The sequence below is a fragment of the Meleagris gallopavo genome, chromosome 1 (genome assembly GCF_905368555.1).
Source record: "Meleagris gallopavo chromosome 1, MGAL_WU_HG_1.1, whole genome shotgun sequence".
Classification (NCBI taxonomy): Eukaryota; Metazoa; Chordata; class Aves; order Galliformes; family Phasianidae; genus Meleagris; species Meleagris gallopavo.
The window spans coordinates 106,533,607-106,550,858 of record NC_139404.1 but is presented as its reverse complement, the minus strand read 5'-3'; the positions used below and the strand labels follow the sequence as shown (position 1 = coordinate 106,550,858).

At 38.3% G+C, this 17,252-nt stretch overlaps 1 protein-coding gene across 2 annotated transcripts in view; it reads left to right on the top strand.

Annotated features, from left to right (window-relative positions):
* DSCAM (DS cell adhesion molecule) overlaps nt 1-17,252 on the top strand; it is a 441,807-nt gene that overhangs the window by 366,432 nt on the left and 58,123 nt on the right. For both annotated transcript variants that reach the window (XM_085208737.1, XM_085208749.1), the window contains exons 20-21: nt 1,880-2,013; nt 12,878-13,031. In XM_085208737.1, coding sequence (XP_085064863.1) covers nt 1,880-2,013; nt 12,878-13,031 — 288 coding nt within the window. The remainder of the gene's footprint in view (nt 1-1,879; nt 2,014-12,877; nt 13,032-17,252) is intronic.

The following is a 17,252-nucleotide window of genomic DNA, read 5'->3' as shown; positions in this document are numbered from 1 at the left end:
AAAGATTTTGTCCATCTGTAATACACAACAAATGTTTTCTGTTAATGTAAAGAAAGCTGATCAAGCTCTGGAAGTGTTAATTTACTGGAAATTCTAATATTTTGGTAGTTTTACTTGAAGTTAGACAAAAAATTTGAAATCCAAAATTTCAGCAGAAAACAGAATCCATACAAATGTGTTGTTTCATCTTTAATAAGCCATGCAGTTATTTCCAATATAACATATCTATTTTAATAATTTAACATGAATATTCTGCACATGCAATATTAAAAATATCTTGTAAGTTATTTATTTTGATGGATTTAATGTTATTTTTAAATATTTTCCTGTTCAAACTTCTTTTTCCAGGAAACTTTATTCTACTCTTACTGCTTTGATTAAGTACAAGATTACATATATATGATACTTAATGCATATTTAGCATGCAGGAGCTTTATTTTCACATTATTATAGGAGCAAATCTAGAGAATATTATACAGTGTAACATGAGCTTGAAAATGAACATGCACATAAATTTGAAATCTTTCTCAAAGTACAAGTATGCAAAGAGTCAAGATGATGTATCAAGATTTTTTCATTTCCTAGCCTGAGTGTTTTCCATTCAATTTTAGAGAAGCATTTTTTACTCTTTTTTTTAACAGTTTTCAATAGCTTACACAGATAGCTAATTAGAAAAATGAATGTGTGCATGTAGTGCAGTGCCAGATACAGGTCAGAGCTGCTGGGGGCAAGTCTGGGGTAGGAAGCTGCTGACACATCATATGACTAGGTATGCCTGGGTCTCATCAGACAGTACTAATTGCACAGCACTAGAGCTCGTTTGCTCTCCTCTTCATTAAATTCACAGCTCTACTGTATGTAGCCATTAAAGTGTTCAAATACATATTATTGATACAGTGAATAATCATTTGGCATGAGTTATGTCTTCAAAACGGAGCTAACATTTACAGTAATACATGATTTGGCAGTTTTCAGTGGCTGCAACCAAGGTAGTTATTAAAGAATCATGGAATGGTTGAGGTTGGAAGGGGCCTCAAAGCCCACCCATCCCATGGGCAGGGCTGCCCTCCACCAGCTCAGGCTGCCCAGGGCCCCATGCAGCCTGGCCTTGAGCGCCTTCAGGAATGGGGCACCACAGCTTCTCTGGGCAGCTGTGCCAGAGCTTCACTACCCTCTGGATGAAGAATTTCCCCAACACCTAACCTAAATCTCTCCACTTTTAGTATAAAGCCATTTCCCCCATTTCCCCTTTTAAAGCCATTTCCCTTTTAACTATCACTATCTGCCTGTGTAAAAAATAGGTCTCCCTTCTGATTGTAAGCTCCTCTCAAGCAGTGGAAGGCCACAGTGAGGTCTCCCCAGAGCCCTCTCTTCTCCAGGCTGCACAAGCCCAGCTACCTCAGCCTTTCTACCTAGGAGAGGTGCTCCAGCCCTCTGATCCTTATTGTAGCCTCCTCTGTACTCATTCCAACAGCTCCACTCCTTGTGCTGGGGGCCCCAGGGCTAGACACAGTACTCCATATGGGGTCTCATGAGGGCAGAGCAAAGGGGGACAATCACCTCCCTCTCCCTGCTGGCCACCCCTCTTCTGATGCAGGATACCACTGCTGGCCTTCCAGGCTGCAAGCACACAAAGTTTCATGTATGCAGACTGGGAATGGTGTGTCACAGAAGTTTAACCAGCAGTGGCAGTGTTACTTTGGGTCCCTCTGAAGTTCATTGAGGCTTCCCTCCCTAGTGATGTGAACACACCTTCAAACCCTCTCCCCCAGCATGCAGGCTGTTCCCTAATACAGGGTGTCCACATTGGTCCACAGGATCATGGTTATCAAAGCAACACGCCCCACTGGGCCGCCCTTAACACAGCTTTTCTCTCCAGTTCCAGGTCCTCCTGCTGGCGTTAAAGCAGCTGCATCTTCAGCCTCCACCGTCTTCGTGTCCTGGCTCCCTCCCCTCAAGCTCAACGGCATCATCCGGAAATACACCGTGTTCTGCTCACACCCCTACCCCACGGTGAGTCCCACACCACAACCATAAAAGGGCTATACTGACCTGCAGAACTAAAAATGTGTGTTGGCAGGTGCCCAGTGCTGCTCATAATTTGTTTCGTTTCCTTTAACAAAGATTAAAAGGGGATTCTGGGGCTAAGGGAGTGATTGAGGGCTGGTTATGTTTTTTCTCACCTATTGACTTTTGCAGTACACAAAATATATTGCAGAACAGTGACTTAGAAAATGTTTCAAACCTACGATCAGCCCTATTATGGCTGGAAATGTATATTTATGTACCTAATTGCCTAACCTGAGTTGTGTTTTCATGTTACTTCCCTTTTTGGCTTGAGTATTCTTGTGTGAAAGAGCATAATGGCTTGTGAACAATGTATTTGCTTGTGAGTGAGCTGATTTGTGCCAGGAGTATTTGCTCACTCTGGGTTTACATGCTATTACTTTCTGAGAATGCAGCGAGAAAAACTGAATTGATGATCAGGTATTTTTTTTCTCTCTACAAGTCACAAGAGAACCCAGTTATCTTTAAGTAAAAGGAGAATTGTTCCTTTTAACTAGCAAGTGAACTAATTTTGCAGTTACTTGAGGAGAGATGGGACAAAACTACGTGTCCACTGATGATTAAGCTAGAACTTTCACATCCTGTTGTAAGCAGGTCTTATTGGCCACTTTCTGAACCTAAGGGCTGGAGATTGTCACTTCATTCATGCTTTGGGACTGCTGGTTCCTAACTCTATTAATTTAATAATTGTAGCCATGCAAACAAATGTCTCTTGGCTATACACTTCAAGTGTAAAGTGGCCGCGAATTTTTCCATCATGCTGGGGGTCTGATCAGAGCAGGGAGCAAGCACTTCTCAGGGGATGCAGTGAACACCAGGTGGTGCTGCCGGCTTTGCTAGCCGCTTACAACACTCAACGCTGCAGTGTTTCTTCCCGAGGCTTCTTTGCTAGCAATATTTTTTTTGTATGTTTACATCATCAGGAAAATAAGCATCCACTGCTACACATTTTTTATCCACTTTTATGCTGTCTTCTACAGAATTACCTTTTCATGATTGTTTATTTTATGGGTAATTTTGGAGTACCTCAGAACAAAATAATGTTACGAATGATGACAAGAATACTTCCTTTTTTTTTTTTTTTTTTGCTGGTCTTAGCTTGTACTGAATTTTACTTCTATTTTTGTGATATTGATTATGGGGTGATGAAGGTATCAGTGTATAGTGTAGTTCACAATAGAAGTGATAGTCGGTTTTCATTAATTACTGATAGTACATATAATTATCCTATTGCTATCTCTGAGCATAAAGGGTTGTGTGTGCATGTGTATGTATATACAATTATACCTATGGGGACAGTCCTTGTATCACTTAGTACTGTTTTGCAGGTCAACATAAATGGTGGCTTACAGAGCTCATGTTCTGTATCATTTCTGTGTTTTGAGCAAGGCAATGATCATATTCTGTTGTTTGTTTCCTGAAGCCAGGCTGGACATCTCTAAATAAGTGCAAGACTGAAGAACATATTTAATATAAGACACCACAGCTTCATTTCTAACAAAATGCTTGGCTATCTTACACCTAATAAATGACTGTTAATTTTTTTTTAATTATTATTTAGAACTAGCTTTGCGGTGGAACAAACCTGCTGCAGAGGTGTTTAAATGCTAGTACTCCTTGGCAGGTGTAGTCTATATATGCCAAGGAAGATCGTATATGATTCATTGTTGACAGAGACAAGTAGTTGACAGAGAAAACAGTCTTACATAAAGTTGTGGAGGAGAATAAATGGAAAGCCTCTTTCTTTATCAGTTCTTCTGCCACTATAAGCTGTAAGTGCTGTAGTGGATGTGTGAAGCTATATTTCCTTAAAAGTCTTCTTCAGTCAAAACTCTTGTTGCAAAATAACTTTGCTAAATATCTGCATTTAAAGAGAAAGGCAAAGTCAGTTTTTAAGCAGAAGTGCATTTTATGAACAGTTTGTGGATACTGAGATTTCAACACAGTACGCTTCAGACAAAGTTTTTAGACTAACAGAATCGTTGAGATTGCTGTACATAATGCTGCTTTCATATTTAAGTCACCAAAAGGCAAAAGTTAACTGTGTTGGCCATACTGTGCACATTTTTACTACAAAGCACTACCTTCATAGGACACTGAGTTATTCACAGATGAAGATTTGCAGACTCTTGCACAGTTCAGTTTGATTTGTAAGAGCAGAATCTGCTAAAACTGATGCCTCTGCACAGAAGGATGCAGACATTTTCTGTTTAATTATTTTGAATCCCAATTACAGTATCTGCCTGGGAGGGTTCAAACAGCAAATATGACTAATGTGTGAAAATTAGAAATTATTCTCTGATGCAATCTACTCTGTAGGCAAGATAAAGGGCAAACAAGGATCCAATGTCATACTGTTTAATTATGTTGTCTATATTATTGTACAGGCACTATCATGAAGAACTTTTTTATTCTGGAAATACAGAAAAATACAAATATATGAGCACTTACATATTCATTTACAAGTTGACAGCTAGCCCTAAGTGCTAATTGAGTTAGATTTCTATTTCAAGCCCTGGCCTGAACAGAGTGACTTAATAGGTTTTTCATTCTTCAAATTCAACAAAACACACCAGAATCTAGGTTAAAAATGTCATCCTCTGTGCCAACTCTTAGCCCGCTTTCCTGCAGTACTTTTAACTCACTTCTTCCAAAATCTATGTTCAGCTCCTCTCAGGAACTGTCTTCTCATGGTACCATGTTGGCCACATTCCCTCCAGTTGTGCTTGTCCTGAGTGTCCTCATATCATTGTGATCACTCTGTCCAGGCCTGATATAGTACACTACATAAGGAGAAATTAGTGGAATTAGATTAAATAAAATTTAGAAGACAGAAAAGTTCTAGAGAAGATTGCTGTGATACAAAGCATCCATGGCTTGCTAGCCTGGAAACTGCATATAAGTAGAACTGCACTAAAGAAGAGTAATAAATGGAGACTGTTTTCCTTCCCAGTGATTTTCTTTTTCAGGATGCTGTCTTCCACTCATATTAAGATACAGAGTAAGATGACCTCGCAATTTCTGTCTGATTTCCTGATAGTAAAAGCTAAAAGCAGAGCTTGTTTTGACAACCATGCACAGAAGGTGTTCAGATATGAAAGACATACAATCTACCAATGGCTTAAAATGCCATAGGACTTTTATTGGAGTCTTTCTTGCTGTCTGAGAAAACATCTTGGTGATGTTTTAATGCATTTCTTATTCTCAGAACTGCACACTGCCTCTGTCAGTATTTGGTTTCAGTTGCTTTGTTATATGTCTTTTCTATGGAACTGGATTGCCATTTTTAAATTTTTATAGAATAGTAGAATAATTTTGACTGGAAGATACTACTGTGGTTCACCTATTCCAACACTCTTCTCAAAGCAAGTTTAATCACATAGGGCTGCTCAGAGGCCTTACTCGTGTTGAAATTGCTTCAAGAATAGCTTGGCTCTAGCATCTAATCAGGTACATGTAGAGAGCAATAAAGTCTTTCCTGATCCTTCTCTTCTTAAGGCTGACAGACCCAGCTGGCACAGCTTGTCAGTGTATTTCTGGACTGTGCTCGAGACTCCTGACCGTTCCACGATAACTCTGTCTTGTACTTTCTCCATTATGTTCATGTTTGTTTGTTTTTTCCTGGAGTCCCAAAACAGGGCACAGTACTTAGATGCAGTCTCAAAAGTGTGAAGTATAGAGTGGATGGGAAGGATCACTGACCTGAATCAACTGACCTATACTCTTATAAAAGCAGAATTGTTAACATCAGACCACCTTTTATGCAGAGCTTTTCCTTTTCTAATGCTATGCCTACAAGCTTAGACAGTGTTTATCTTCCTCCCAAGTAGCCTGTCCCTGCATTCACCTTCTTCTGTGATCATGTTTGTGTTTGAGCTCAGTGTGATTATGTGGCCTTCTGCCAGTCTTACTTGACTTCTCATACTTTGCAAAAGACCATTCTTGCATTCTGAGTAGGTTGTACATGGAGATTAGCCAGATATCCTGAGTCCCTTTATTCTCGAGGACAACGTCCCATGGGATCATGCCTCTCAGAATCTTAAAATCTAGCCTCTTGATTGCCTCAGGGAAAGTGATTGTGTATCTTCACATCTTCAATCAGTTCTTCCTTATCTGTGGGCAACAAGTTCCGTAAAGTATCTCCACCAGTCAGCTTGCAGATCATCTTCAAAAGAAAAAGGTCTTCAGTACTCTCCAGTAATCTCTGGTTACTTGCTTCTAATTGTATTGCCCATCGTGCAGGTGATTGTCCCTCTTTGCTCTGCCCTCATGAGGCTCCCATCTGGAATACCGCATCCAGGTCTGGAGTCCCCAGCACAAGTAGGATGCAGAGCTGTTGAGACGGTTTCTCTTCATTTTTAAAGACTTGAATAAAACTCATGTAAAGCAGTGCAAAAATAATTATAAGCAGGAAGTGATCTGTTATTCCGTAAAGTCTTTGGTAGTTAAATGTATGCTGGAAGTCTTTAAAAGAGAGGGAAAGTTTACTCTCAGAAGAAGGTTAAGCAGATAAAGTTACTTTGAATTGAAATTTATTTAGAGTTAGAATCTGTGAGGTTGAATTTAAAATGCATGTTCATTGATTTATATTCTACAAACAGTATTTATCACTGTGCCCGTACAGTACTTTTCACAGCATGAAGATATTTATGTTATTAATTCTTGTTCTTTATATAGCATAGAGCTATTCTATATTTTGTGGAGTTATTTTGAAAAATCTACTTGGAATAGTATTTAAAATATATCCTTTTTAATATACCACATGTACTGTTTACAGCTTTTTCATAGTTATTTCATAGATTTGTTACCACTTCCCAAATATAGCACATTCATTCTTTTAACTGCTTTACCAACTTTACATTTTATGCCATGGAGCAGAACTCAAGAGAGACATGACTGAGTATAAATTAATTCTGCTGCTGTGCTGCTTGATGCAATTTTTTAAAGGTCTCCTTGCAAAGCCCTACTAAAACAAATTTGATATTGATCTTTTTCATAAAACTCTGGTTTAGTCTCACTACCTAGGCTCACCTACACATATATCAATACAGTCCAACAATTAAACCTTGGCATCAGTTGCAACTTATTTCAGCAGGTATGGATTCATCATATTCCCTTCTGTACTGTACAAGGGACAAAGGACCTGTGACCAAAAGGCACAACACAATTGGTGATTTGACTGAAATGCTCTGGACAAACTTGGTGACCTGCTGGGGCCATCAAAGGAGACAGTAACACACAGCAAGCAGCCCAGCAGTCAGTCTCCTGCCCTTGCTGTGATCACCTGCCTGTGACAACACATCCTGGTTCCCTGATCATGACCTGGGGGAGGCAGATGGACTCATGGGCTCCTGTGGGTTGCTGCAAAAGGACAAGCATGTGATGTACCTTTGTTGTTCCTAAGCAATAGAATTCCTGATATGAGCTACCTGAAGGTCTGGGCGGTGGGCTGTCTAATAGACCTAGCTCCTTTGCTGTTGCCAAAATCTCTGTCCTGCATTTTCCAACATTTCAGTTCAGAATTTAAGAAAAGTAACAAAAAAACTTAAACAGAAGCTGTATTCTGTTTTGCACACAGCTTTTGTTAACAACAGTTAGTTTCAATAACACTGAGTGAGAAACAGATGTCATGTTTCATGTTTCAAAACATGAGCCAAATAGCAAGAACCAAGGAGAAACTATTATATGGCCTAAATGGTGTCCAGTCTAACTGAAATTGTGGACTGGCTGTTGCTGGCAGCTCTGACAATCTGTCCATCTGTGAAAGGAAGCAAGGCAAAAGTCAGCAGATTTGTTGTCATAACCCCAAGAAAAAAATCTGCATGCAGTTTCACATTTTTAGGGAGTTCATCAAGGGCACACTCACAAGTCTACTTTGTTCAGGGACACAGAACCTGAATCTTTGTATATACAGTAATGTATGGATTTTATATTAAACCAATTCACCTCTAGTTAGAAACTGTTTGTTTTGACCCCCTTTACTAAACTTATCAATCAGAGAGACTCTGAAACATTGTTTCCAGGAGCAATGAACGTCTGAGGTTGAGCAGAGTAGTCAATTCCATGATATTGTTGTGCAAGATAGAGGTCTCAGTATTTTGACCTTGTTGAACTAAAAATGTAATTACTTCTGTGATTCCATTGCCAGAGGTCAGGTTGAAAAGCAGTGTGGACCACTGGGGTTGAGGTGCTCAACACATTTCCTGGCTCTCTCCCATTTGGCAATGAAGATAAGTCTATGGGGAGCATGTTTCTTGAAAAAAAATTGATCAGGCAAATGCAGTTTCAGATAAAGATAGAAATAAAACTGATCACTGCACTATGGGAGGTAATGAAACCAGTTTTTCCATACTGAAGACAAGGAAGAGCAGTGCAGATATCTTTCAAGTCCAATTAATTCAGTGATTTTGTTAATAATCTAGATAATGAAATATTGAGTGTTCCTATAAAATTTGCAGAACTTAAAAGACTGGGAGGGATTTCAGGTACACAAGAGCCAGAAGTAGATTCAAAATATCTTGATAAATAGGGAAATTGGTCTGGGGAAAAAAAAAACCAGATAAAATATAGTGTAGTTATTAGTACAAATAAGTGAGTGCTTTGAATAACCAAATAAAACGGTAGTGGGCAGAAATCAATTCATTAGATTCTTCACAAGAGGATTTGAGGTAATTTCATATCACAGAATGAATTTTAGCTAGCATTGATTCTGTGATTCTGTAATTAATTATAATCCTGTTGTGAAAAGCCAAATGCCATACACTGGGATGGTGTATGCTATTTGAGAAGGCTGTGGACCAATGGTAGACAGTACAAATTATAATGACATGTTATTAGCCAAAAATTTGATTTCTTGGAAATGTTAAAAGCATTGGTGTTATTAAGCCATAAAAAGATACGCGTACTGGTGAGGAAAGGAGAGACAAATCTTTTTGCAGATTAAAGACTGATGGAAGGATGGAGGTTATAAACTATTCTGTGTTCCTAATAGACTGAAAAAGATAGAGGCTTGTACTGCAGCAGAAAACAAACTAGATTTTAAGAAAGCTTTCTAATAAGTTAAGCACTAGGACAGCTCATGCAGTTTAGGGAGTTGCAAAGTCTTCACTTACTGTAGGTCTTCATAATCAGGTTGAACAAACACTTGTCTAAAACTGTTCAGGTGTAGTAAAATTTGGCTTAGAGAAGGAGCATAGCCTTGGGTGAAATCTGAAGGTCCTTCCAGACATGATTCTATATTCATATTTTATACCCAAATTTATAGAGAAAGCACACAGGCCATTCTAGGTAGTAGAGATACGTATTCTTAATTTTCATGATGAGGCAGTTTATGTGCTCTCTTGCTTCACAAATCACACTACAAATCTGCTTTTCTTGCTTTTCACTCTTGTCTGCTAAGTCTCCACATGGCTTTCACAGATCACTTCCAAGTTTCCTCACAATTTGTAAAGAGCAGAGATCTTAAGTGCACCTATCTTGCATCAGAAATTGCACAGACATAGTTGTAGACAAGATACAGACTTTCTTTGCCTCAAAAATCTTTCAGTGCACAGTAAATCTTGCCTGTTACCTTTATTCCTTCATGTCTCTATTGAGTTCTGTTCTGTGGCATAAAACATAAAGCTGGCAAAAGAAAATCCCTCTTTTCTTGAAAACTGTTAAAAAATATACTTTTCTAGCACATTGTTTTGAAGATTTTCCAGCCTGGGTTAAAAAATACAACAAACAGTCTGATTTTAGGCATGTTGCTTATTTATTTGCTTTCTAAAGGAGTAAGAAATGCCAGGAGATGACATACTGTTTCAAAGCATGCAAAGCATTGAACAGGAGTACCAGTGATATTGCATCAGAATGAAACAATGCTGCCTGCAGTGTCTGTTTCTCAGAAACTCTTGCTGTTTCCTGGTCTGAGACACAGATTTACTGCAATCTGATAAAGGACTTTGATTCCATTCTATTTTGCACAGCCTTTGCTGGACTTTTAGAGTTTGTGTCTTCTTGGTGCTTCTTAGACAATGAACTGAAGCCATAGGAGAAGAAAAATCACTCCACTACAAATTAAATTTTTAAAAAGCAGCTGAAAAAAATCCCTGGAGCAAGCATGTTATTGCTTTTGGAATAATGCAGCAGTAAATGTTAGACACTGGCACATACAAAGGTCAATATATGACAAGGTGACATTCCTTTAAAAAATTTCTTACTTCAATTGTTTAATCTTCTCTTTGCTGACAAAGCTCCAATTTTTTTTTCTTTTTGTGTAATGAAAGTCTCTGGCATGCTAACCTAATTGAAATGACAGGCAAAAGTTAAAAGTAAAATTGATTTTTTTGTCACTGGAGCATCTCCAAGTACTTAACCAGGAATGTTAGCTGAGGAAACAGAAGGTGTATGTTAATCAGTTAGAAACAAAAATCTTTTGCGTTAGCAGTTTGTTTTAAGAAAATAAGAATTACTTATTTAGTGAAGATTTATTTTCTAGATTCAATTAATAAATTAGTTCCATGAATAATTGAATTTATATTTGAAATAGCTGCAGTTGCAAATGTATGAATGATGCTGAGTTTGTGGAGGAGAAAGAAAGGAATTGAAGACAAGGTATTAAAAAATGCAATAGAGAAGCTAATTCTATGATTCTTCTGCTTTTGGAGCTCCAGGGAAAGTGAACTCCTCTGCTTTGAGACAATTCTATCTTTTCTCCTAGCTAGCCACATTGGTTGTTTTTTGTTTTTGCTGTTATTCAAGTCTCAGAGCAGAGCTTAGTCACAGTGCTGTATTTTCAAGGTTTTCCTTTTCCACTTACTATCTCTCATTATTCCTTACCTAAAATCTCAAAACACTCTGCTCCAAGCTGTATTTAGCAACTGTATACAAGGTACATGTATGATGTCCTAGCTTCTACCATGACAGAGAAGAGCTTGACAGTGAGGCATTTCAAGCAGAAAATCTGCAGTATTAGTACTGGCTTGTTAAGTCAACAATATGCCTCCTTCATAAATCATGGGTGTCAAGGAAAAGACAATGTAAATTTAACTGAACTGATGCTCACTGGAATGAAATTTTGGCAATAAGGAGGTCTTTAATGGTTTGCTGTTCCTAACTGCTGTATTCATGTTCCATCTTACTGGTGTTTTAGAAGTAGCTTTTGCTCGATGACTGCATTAATGAGTGGAGCCTGAGTACCAGACTTAGCCTAGCCTGTTTGACTTTCAAATTAATCTAGGAAATGCTGCCTCATGAATATTAAAACTCAGCCTCCTGTGCCATGATCAATACATTAACTTTTATGTATGACCTCACGAAGATCCAACCTGTCAAGCCACAGGCATTTGTCCAATATTCTCATGTAAATGTCAAGACAGATGATTTTCAAAACCTGCTGTAATATTTCACATAATAATAGAAGTGTCTGCCTGCACTGACCTCTTCATATCAGAAGTGGAAACCCAGGCAAATGCTTACTAAATGGGACAAACTGACTTGGCATTTTGACAGGAGAAATCAGATTGGCTAGAAAGTATGGTGAGGTCCTTATTTGGACTTCTGTTGAAGATAGGTAACTGTGAGTCTGAGCAAACCAATTTCCCCAGAAAAGTTAGCTTCTGTGGAAGAAACAGATTGTGTTCTTGCAGAAACAGAGACACATTTGTGTGAAAGCCAGGATGTCAATTATTCTAATAAACAGTCACATTATCTCTATGGAGTGTTTTTCATCTTACTTTAGTTGTGTTCAACACAGACAGCTGTCCCCAAGCTAGCTATGTTTACACTTCTAGAGTGGATGGGGAAGAAAAAGGTGTGTCTAGGTCATGATTCATCCCACTGCAATGTGTCCCAAATAAGCTAGAAGAACCCTGACTTAGAAGTGATGTTCTTTTGCGTGGTCTCTGAAGGGAGTGAAGATTTAGGCTGGCATAAATGACTACAGATTTCAAAAGGAAATCAGATGAATTTCACCCTCCCCTGGCCTAAGGAGATGCCAGCTCAAGAACACGATGACCCCTTCATTAGCTGAAACTGGCAGCCATTTCACACTGGAGAGGTGTTTACCAGTATCTCAGAAAAATATTTTATTTCTTTAGAATTCATTTTGAAGGACTATGTATTCCTGTGCTTTCAGGTCAAACTACCTTTTGAAATGCTAATCAGTTGAAATTAGCCTTTACCACCAGCAGATATTTGTATATCAAAGACACTCTGTGCGCACCTTCTGTCAGTCTGAATCAAGTTTATATTACGTCAGTGCATTATTTTTAATGCAGATTCCTAGTGAAAATTTCTTTTCCTTGTCATTAACACTCTAATTATTTTTAGCCTGGTGTTGTATAGCTATTGCCATGCTTACTGTGGCATAGGAAAGTGAATCTTTTTTCACTTAATCTTCTGATGGCTAGTAACCCCTCTGTTTTCACAAACAAGAATCGCAAAACCCATGTCAGAAATAAAAATGGCTACAGTGATGCAATGCTGCTCAGGGTAGATGAAGTTACCTTTCTCTTCTACTGAAGGAGTAGAGCAACTGTGGAGCATAGGCTGAGGTGCACAAACTCTGTATCCCATTGAGAAATCTGTAAAAATCCCAACCTAAATAACAACAATTTGAAAATACAATATAGACCCAAATTCCCTGAATATAAATTGATTGCAATGACTTATTGTGTCTTCTCTGTTTATTGCCATCTGCCATCTGCTTCAAGCAATTGATAGTCATTCCAATTACCACGAAGTAACAGGCTTTGTAGCACTCAGCTCAGCAGACTTTCACCAAATACTGTTTATTTTAGTTTGGAAACATTTATCTCTTCCATCACAGGTAATCAGCGAGTTTGAAGCCTCTCCCGACTCATTTTCCTACAGAATCCCCAACCTGAGTCGGAATCGCCAGTACAGCGTCTGGGTGGTAGCAGTGACTGCTGCAGGAAGAGGCAACAGCAGCGAGATTATCACTGTAGAGCCACTAGCAAAAGGTATGATGACAGTGCTTTTTAAAGCAATCCAGAACTTTCCAATGCTAATTACTGCTATAATTGGCACGTGGCTTCTTTATGCCTCATTGCTTACTGAGAGTGGGATTTGTGAGGAGTAACTTCAGGTTCTTTGCAGTTTTCTCCAAAAGTTAGATGACAACTCTCAGCTAATTACACAAGGTTTTGCTGTAGTCAGCACAGAGAGGAAGAATGATGTGCTCCTCTAGGGAGTAATTCATCCCACCTACCTTAGAAGGAAATAAATTGCTTTTTGAAGCAACTCTTTTATACTTTTGTTGAGTACAGAGAGCTTGAAGAGTTTTCTCTCCACTTTCAGAATGTGTCTCTTTTTTTTTTTTTTGTCACACAAGATAACCTCTTTATGATCCTTCTCCTTACTAACATCTCTTGTGTACTCCACAGATACTATCTTCTATATCAAGTGGCCTGATTATCATACCTAAATTCTGAACAATTGTTCTCAACTTGCATTAGCTTTGATTTTTGCTGCTTCTATTTCAGATTTAAAGAGGGGATAACGTGCCTCAATTATTGCATTTTTTCTAAAAAAAGATATTACTTGGGCTCGTGTATTCTGCCTTACCTGTACTGTGAGGCCTGATACATGCAACACTCAAGCACCTTAGCTTAGAAATAGAAACCGAAATTTTTACATAGCAAAGTGAGAAGAGTCCAATTAGTAGTCAGTCTCCACCTGGATCTTCAGACTGGTCTTCTATTTTTTTCCCATTCAAATTGGTAATTTGACAGTATTTAGCAGTATCAACAGTGCAGTGCACAGATCTTAGCGCTTCAAAAGTATATGCATCAATTTTAGAGTTTTGCAAGACTGCTAATGCTTCATCATATGGCTAATGATGTAATAATGTAAAATAAGATGTCTAGTGCTTTATGAAGATACCTACCTACATAACAGAACTTCAAACAAATGCCACAAACATGAAAGTAGTTACTGCCTGGAAAAGAATGTGCTATTACCATAGGAAAAATTGCTGTTTCTACCCACTCAAGTGGTAGTTAACCAATTTGATGATGGCAAATTAACTATCAGAACTATTGTCATGAATACCATTAATAGTGGTTGGACGGTACTATTTAAACACATGAAATAGTATTCAGTTCACAGAAGTCACAAGCAGAGTTCCTCAGACTTGTGATGGGAACTCACATGTCCTCTGCCAATTCTCTAGGCCAAAGTTGTTTTTATATTGGATGGACATTTTCAACATTTCTCAACTGTAGTAACTACAGAGTTTCTACTGTAGAAAACAATGAAAGATTAATCAGTGGTAATGTGGGGAGTGTCTAGCAGGGTAAAGAGGTAAGATTTGGAACAAACAGGTAAATGTTTGCTCCCTAGGCCATTGCTGACAGGTTGTCAGCTGCAAACTCACTTTTACTTCCTGCTTCTTTTGACATTCAGCAGTTTTTGTATCTTCTTTCAGAAAATCTTTTCTGAAAAGAAGCTATGCAGTATTAAGGGACCTGTTGCATGGCTGAAGGCTATAAAAGTCCAGGAGATCTGAAAAAATTTGGAGGTTTTCCTTGTAGCGCAATTGCATACAGTATATTGAACACTTGTGAGACCACAGCTGAAATCTTAAGTGGTGGAACATAAAGAACATTGGAAGAACACCTCAGAGAAATGGGCCAAAGGTTTCAACATGTTCCTCCTTTGAGGCCATCTGTTACTAGATGGTAATGAATGTGTAATACTGAATAAAAAATCAACAAAAATAGAAGTAAAACATTAAAGCCTGAATAAGAGCAAAGACGATTAACCAGTAATACTGTGCAATACTAATATAATAGGGACATAGACAAACCTGGGTCTTTTCAAGGAACCCTGCATGTAATGCACTGCAAGTTTTGTATTTCGATTTCTATTTAAAAGAGGAGGAGGCATTCAGACAAGATAAATGCAAAACACTGCAGACTTTGTAGGTACCAAGATGAGCTGATCTGGTTATGAGGAAATGTAGCATGTGACAGTTCTCGATTTGCCAAAAATAGATGCACTACAAACTGATCTGCATGTACCTAACCTAATCAGGCAGTTATAGCCTGATTTTGCTAAAAGGAGTGCAGAGGGTTGCTATACAACATGAATATCTGACAGGTGATTATTGTGAAGTTGTTAGCTTTGTTTTTTCCCAGTTTATTTCACATTAACTGTCCAAGTAATGACACCACCATGACAGCTCATGAAAGTTTACCTGGAATTGAATTATGTCAGCTTAATTATAACCCCTCTTAAGAGCCCCTCTGAGAACAATGAGAAAGTCTTGTTAGGGGATTGATGTGAAATGGCTAGTCCAATTTAAGTGAAAGTTTAATTCATGTCAACAATTCTTCCTTTTACGCCTCCGTATCTCGGAACAGACTGTTATTCTCTGTAATTAACTGACAAAAGTAAGCACAACCAACCCCAACAAATGAAAAGTAACCACAGAGATGAAAGTTCAGTCTTCACATAAACAGACCATGTCCCTCCAAATTATTCTTCCTTCCTGGCTTGCAAGTTGCATTTTTAGTCTATTAAATGTATCTGTAAGAAGGAAAACCTTGCAAGTGCCTTGTTCCTCTTGTTTCCTGCCCATGTCTGATGGTGAGTGGCATTTGCCAGCAACTTGATAATAACAGAACCAGACCTATGGCATTCTGATCCTTTGGGGAGAACTCTGACTTCAGTGTTGAATTTCATCTGTTCTTGTAGGCTGAGCATTAGCATTGAACAGACATACCTCCTAGTCTGTGTTGCATTCTGTATTCAATATTTTTAAAGTACCTCTGGGACTGACGTAGAATCACAGAACCACGGAATCATGAAGGTTGGAAAAGACAACTAAGCTTATTTAGTCCAACCATCAACTCATAACAGAATCACTGAATCACTTCAATGCCCACTAACAGTGTCATAGAGCCATAGAATGATTAAGGTTGTAAAAGACCTCTAAGATCATCGAGTTCAACCCCAACCCACCCCCACCACACCCACTGCCCACATCCCTCAGTGGCACATCCACACGGTTCTTGAACACTTCTGGGGACAGTGACTGCACCACTTCCCTGGGCAGCCTGTGCCACTGCCTCACCGCTCTTTCTGAGGAGAATTTTTTCTAATATATAACCAGAAATGATACTACATACACATTATCACTCTGTTTCTTTAAAGATTCAGCATACTGGAACACACGGTATATTCTTCTGTGAGAAAGTAAGTAAAAGAAACTCCTGACCCATGGCATTCACTGACTGCTCTTTTATTTGGATGAAGCTGAGCTGCAGTGACCTTCCATTTTTCCCTATGCAGTTTACCTTTAAAATTGTGTTTTGTTCTCTAGAGAAAAAATAAAATATAATAAAATAAAGAACACTAGGGCTTCTTGCAAAAAAATTCTGGTTGTTTCTTTTTCCATGACGATAAATGTAGGTAATTGGATTCATAATTTAAACAAATAAACACTGAGAAAACCTCATTAGCATGAAAGAGTGCAGAGTTCAGTGAAGGTACATCTTTATCTTCAATTAATGACTGGCTAATTTGCAATAAATAGGAACAGACATGGTCATAATCCAATGCCATGCCATCTACTGTGATGCTGGTAGGTATTTGGTAGGCATTTGAGTTTCTTTGTTAAAAATGAGACAAGTCCAGCAGCTGAATTGCCTGCACGCTGTGTAAAACTCTCTTAGCTCAAAATGGAAAGGTCTGTGAGAGTCAAGGTATTTTAACCTCATGAATACCTCTTAGCATTTCAAACCTACTGCTGCCAGATGAACTGCACTAGATATTTATTTTGTTTCTAGTTCTCTGTTTTTGTGAACTTGTTAGCAGTCTCAGAACATTATTAGGAGTTAAGCTATAAAGAAAATTGGAGTTAAGAATTTTCATGCTGTTTTGCCACCTCATTAAAAGTACTCAGTGTATGAAAGAAATGGATACTACATAAGAAGCTGTGGATACTTTCACATAAATAGTCCTATGTGCTTTTATAATGTGCACTTCTGAGTTATGGTCTGTGATCCTACTGCCAAGTTGTACTGTGAAGTTTGTGTTGCTTGTTCACATCACAATACAATGAAACACATGAGATACAAAAAGTAGGAACTACAACATAAATGTGCTTGGGATATCTGGTACAAAACCTACGATTTTATCAAGTATTCGCTGTTAAGATAACTATAAAAAATAAATGA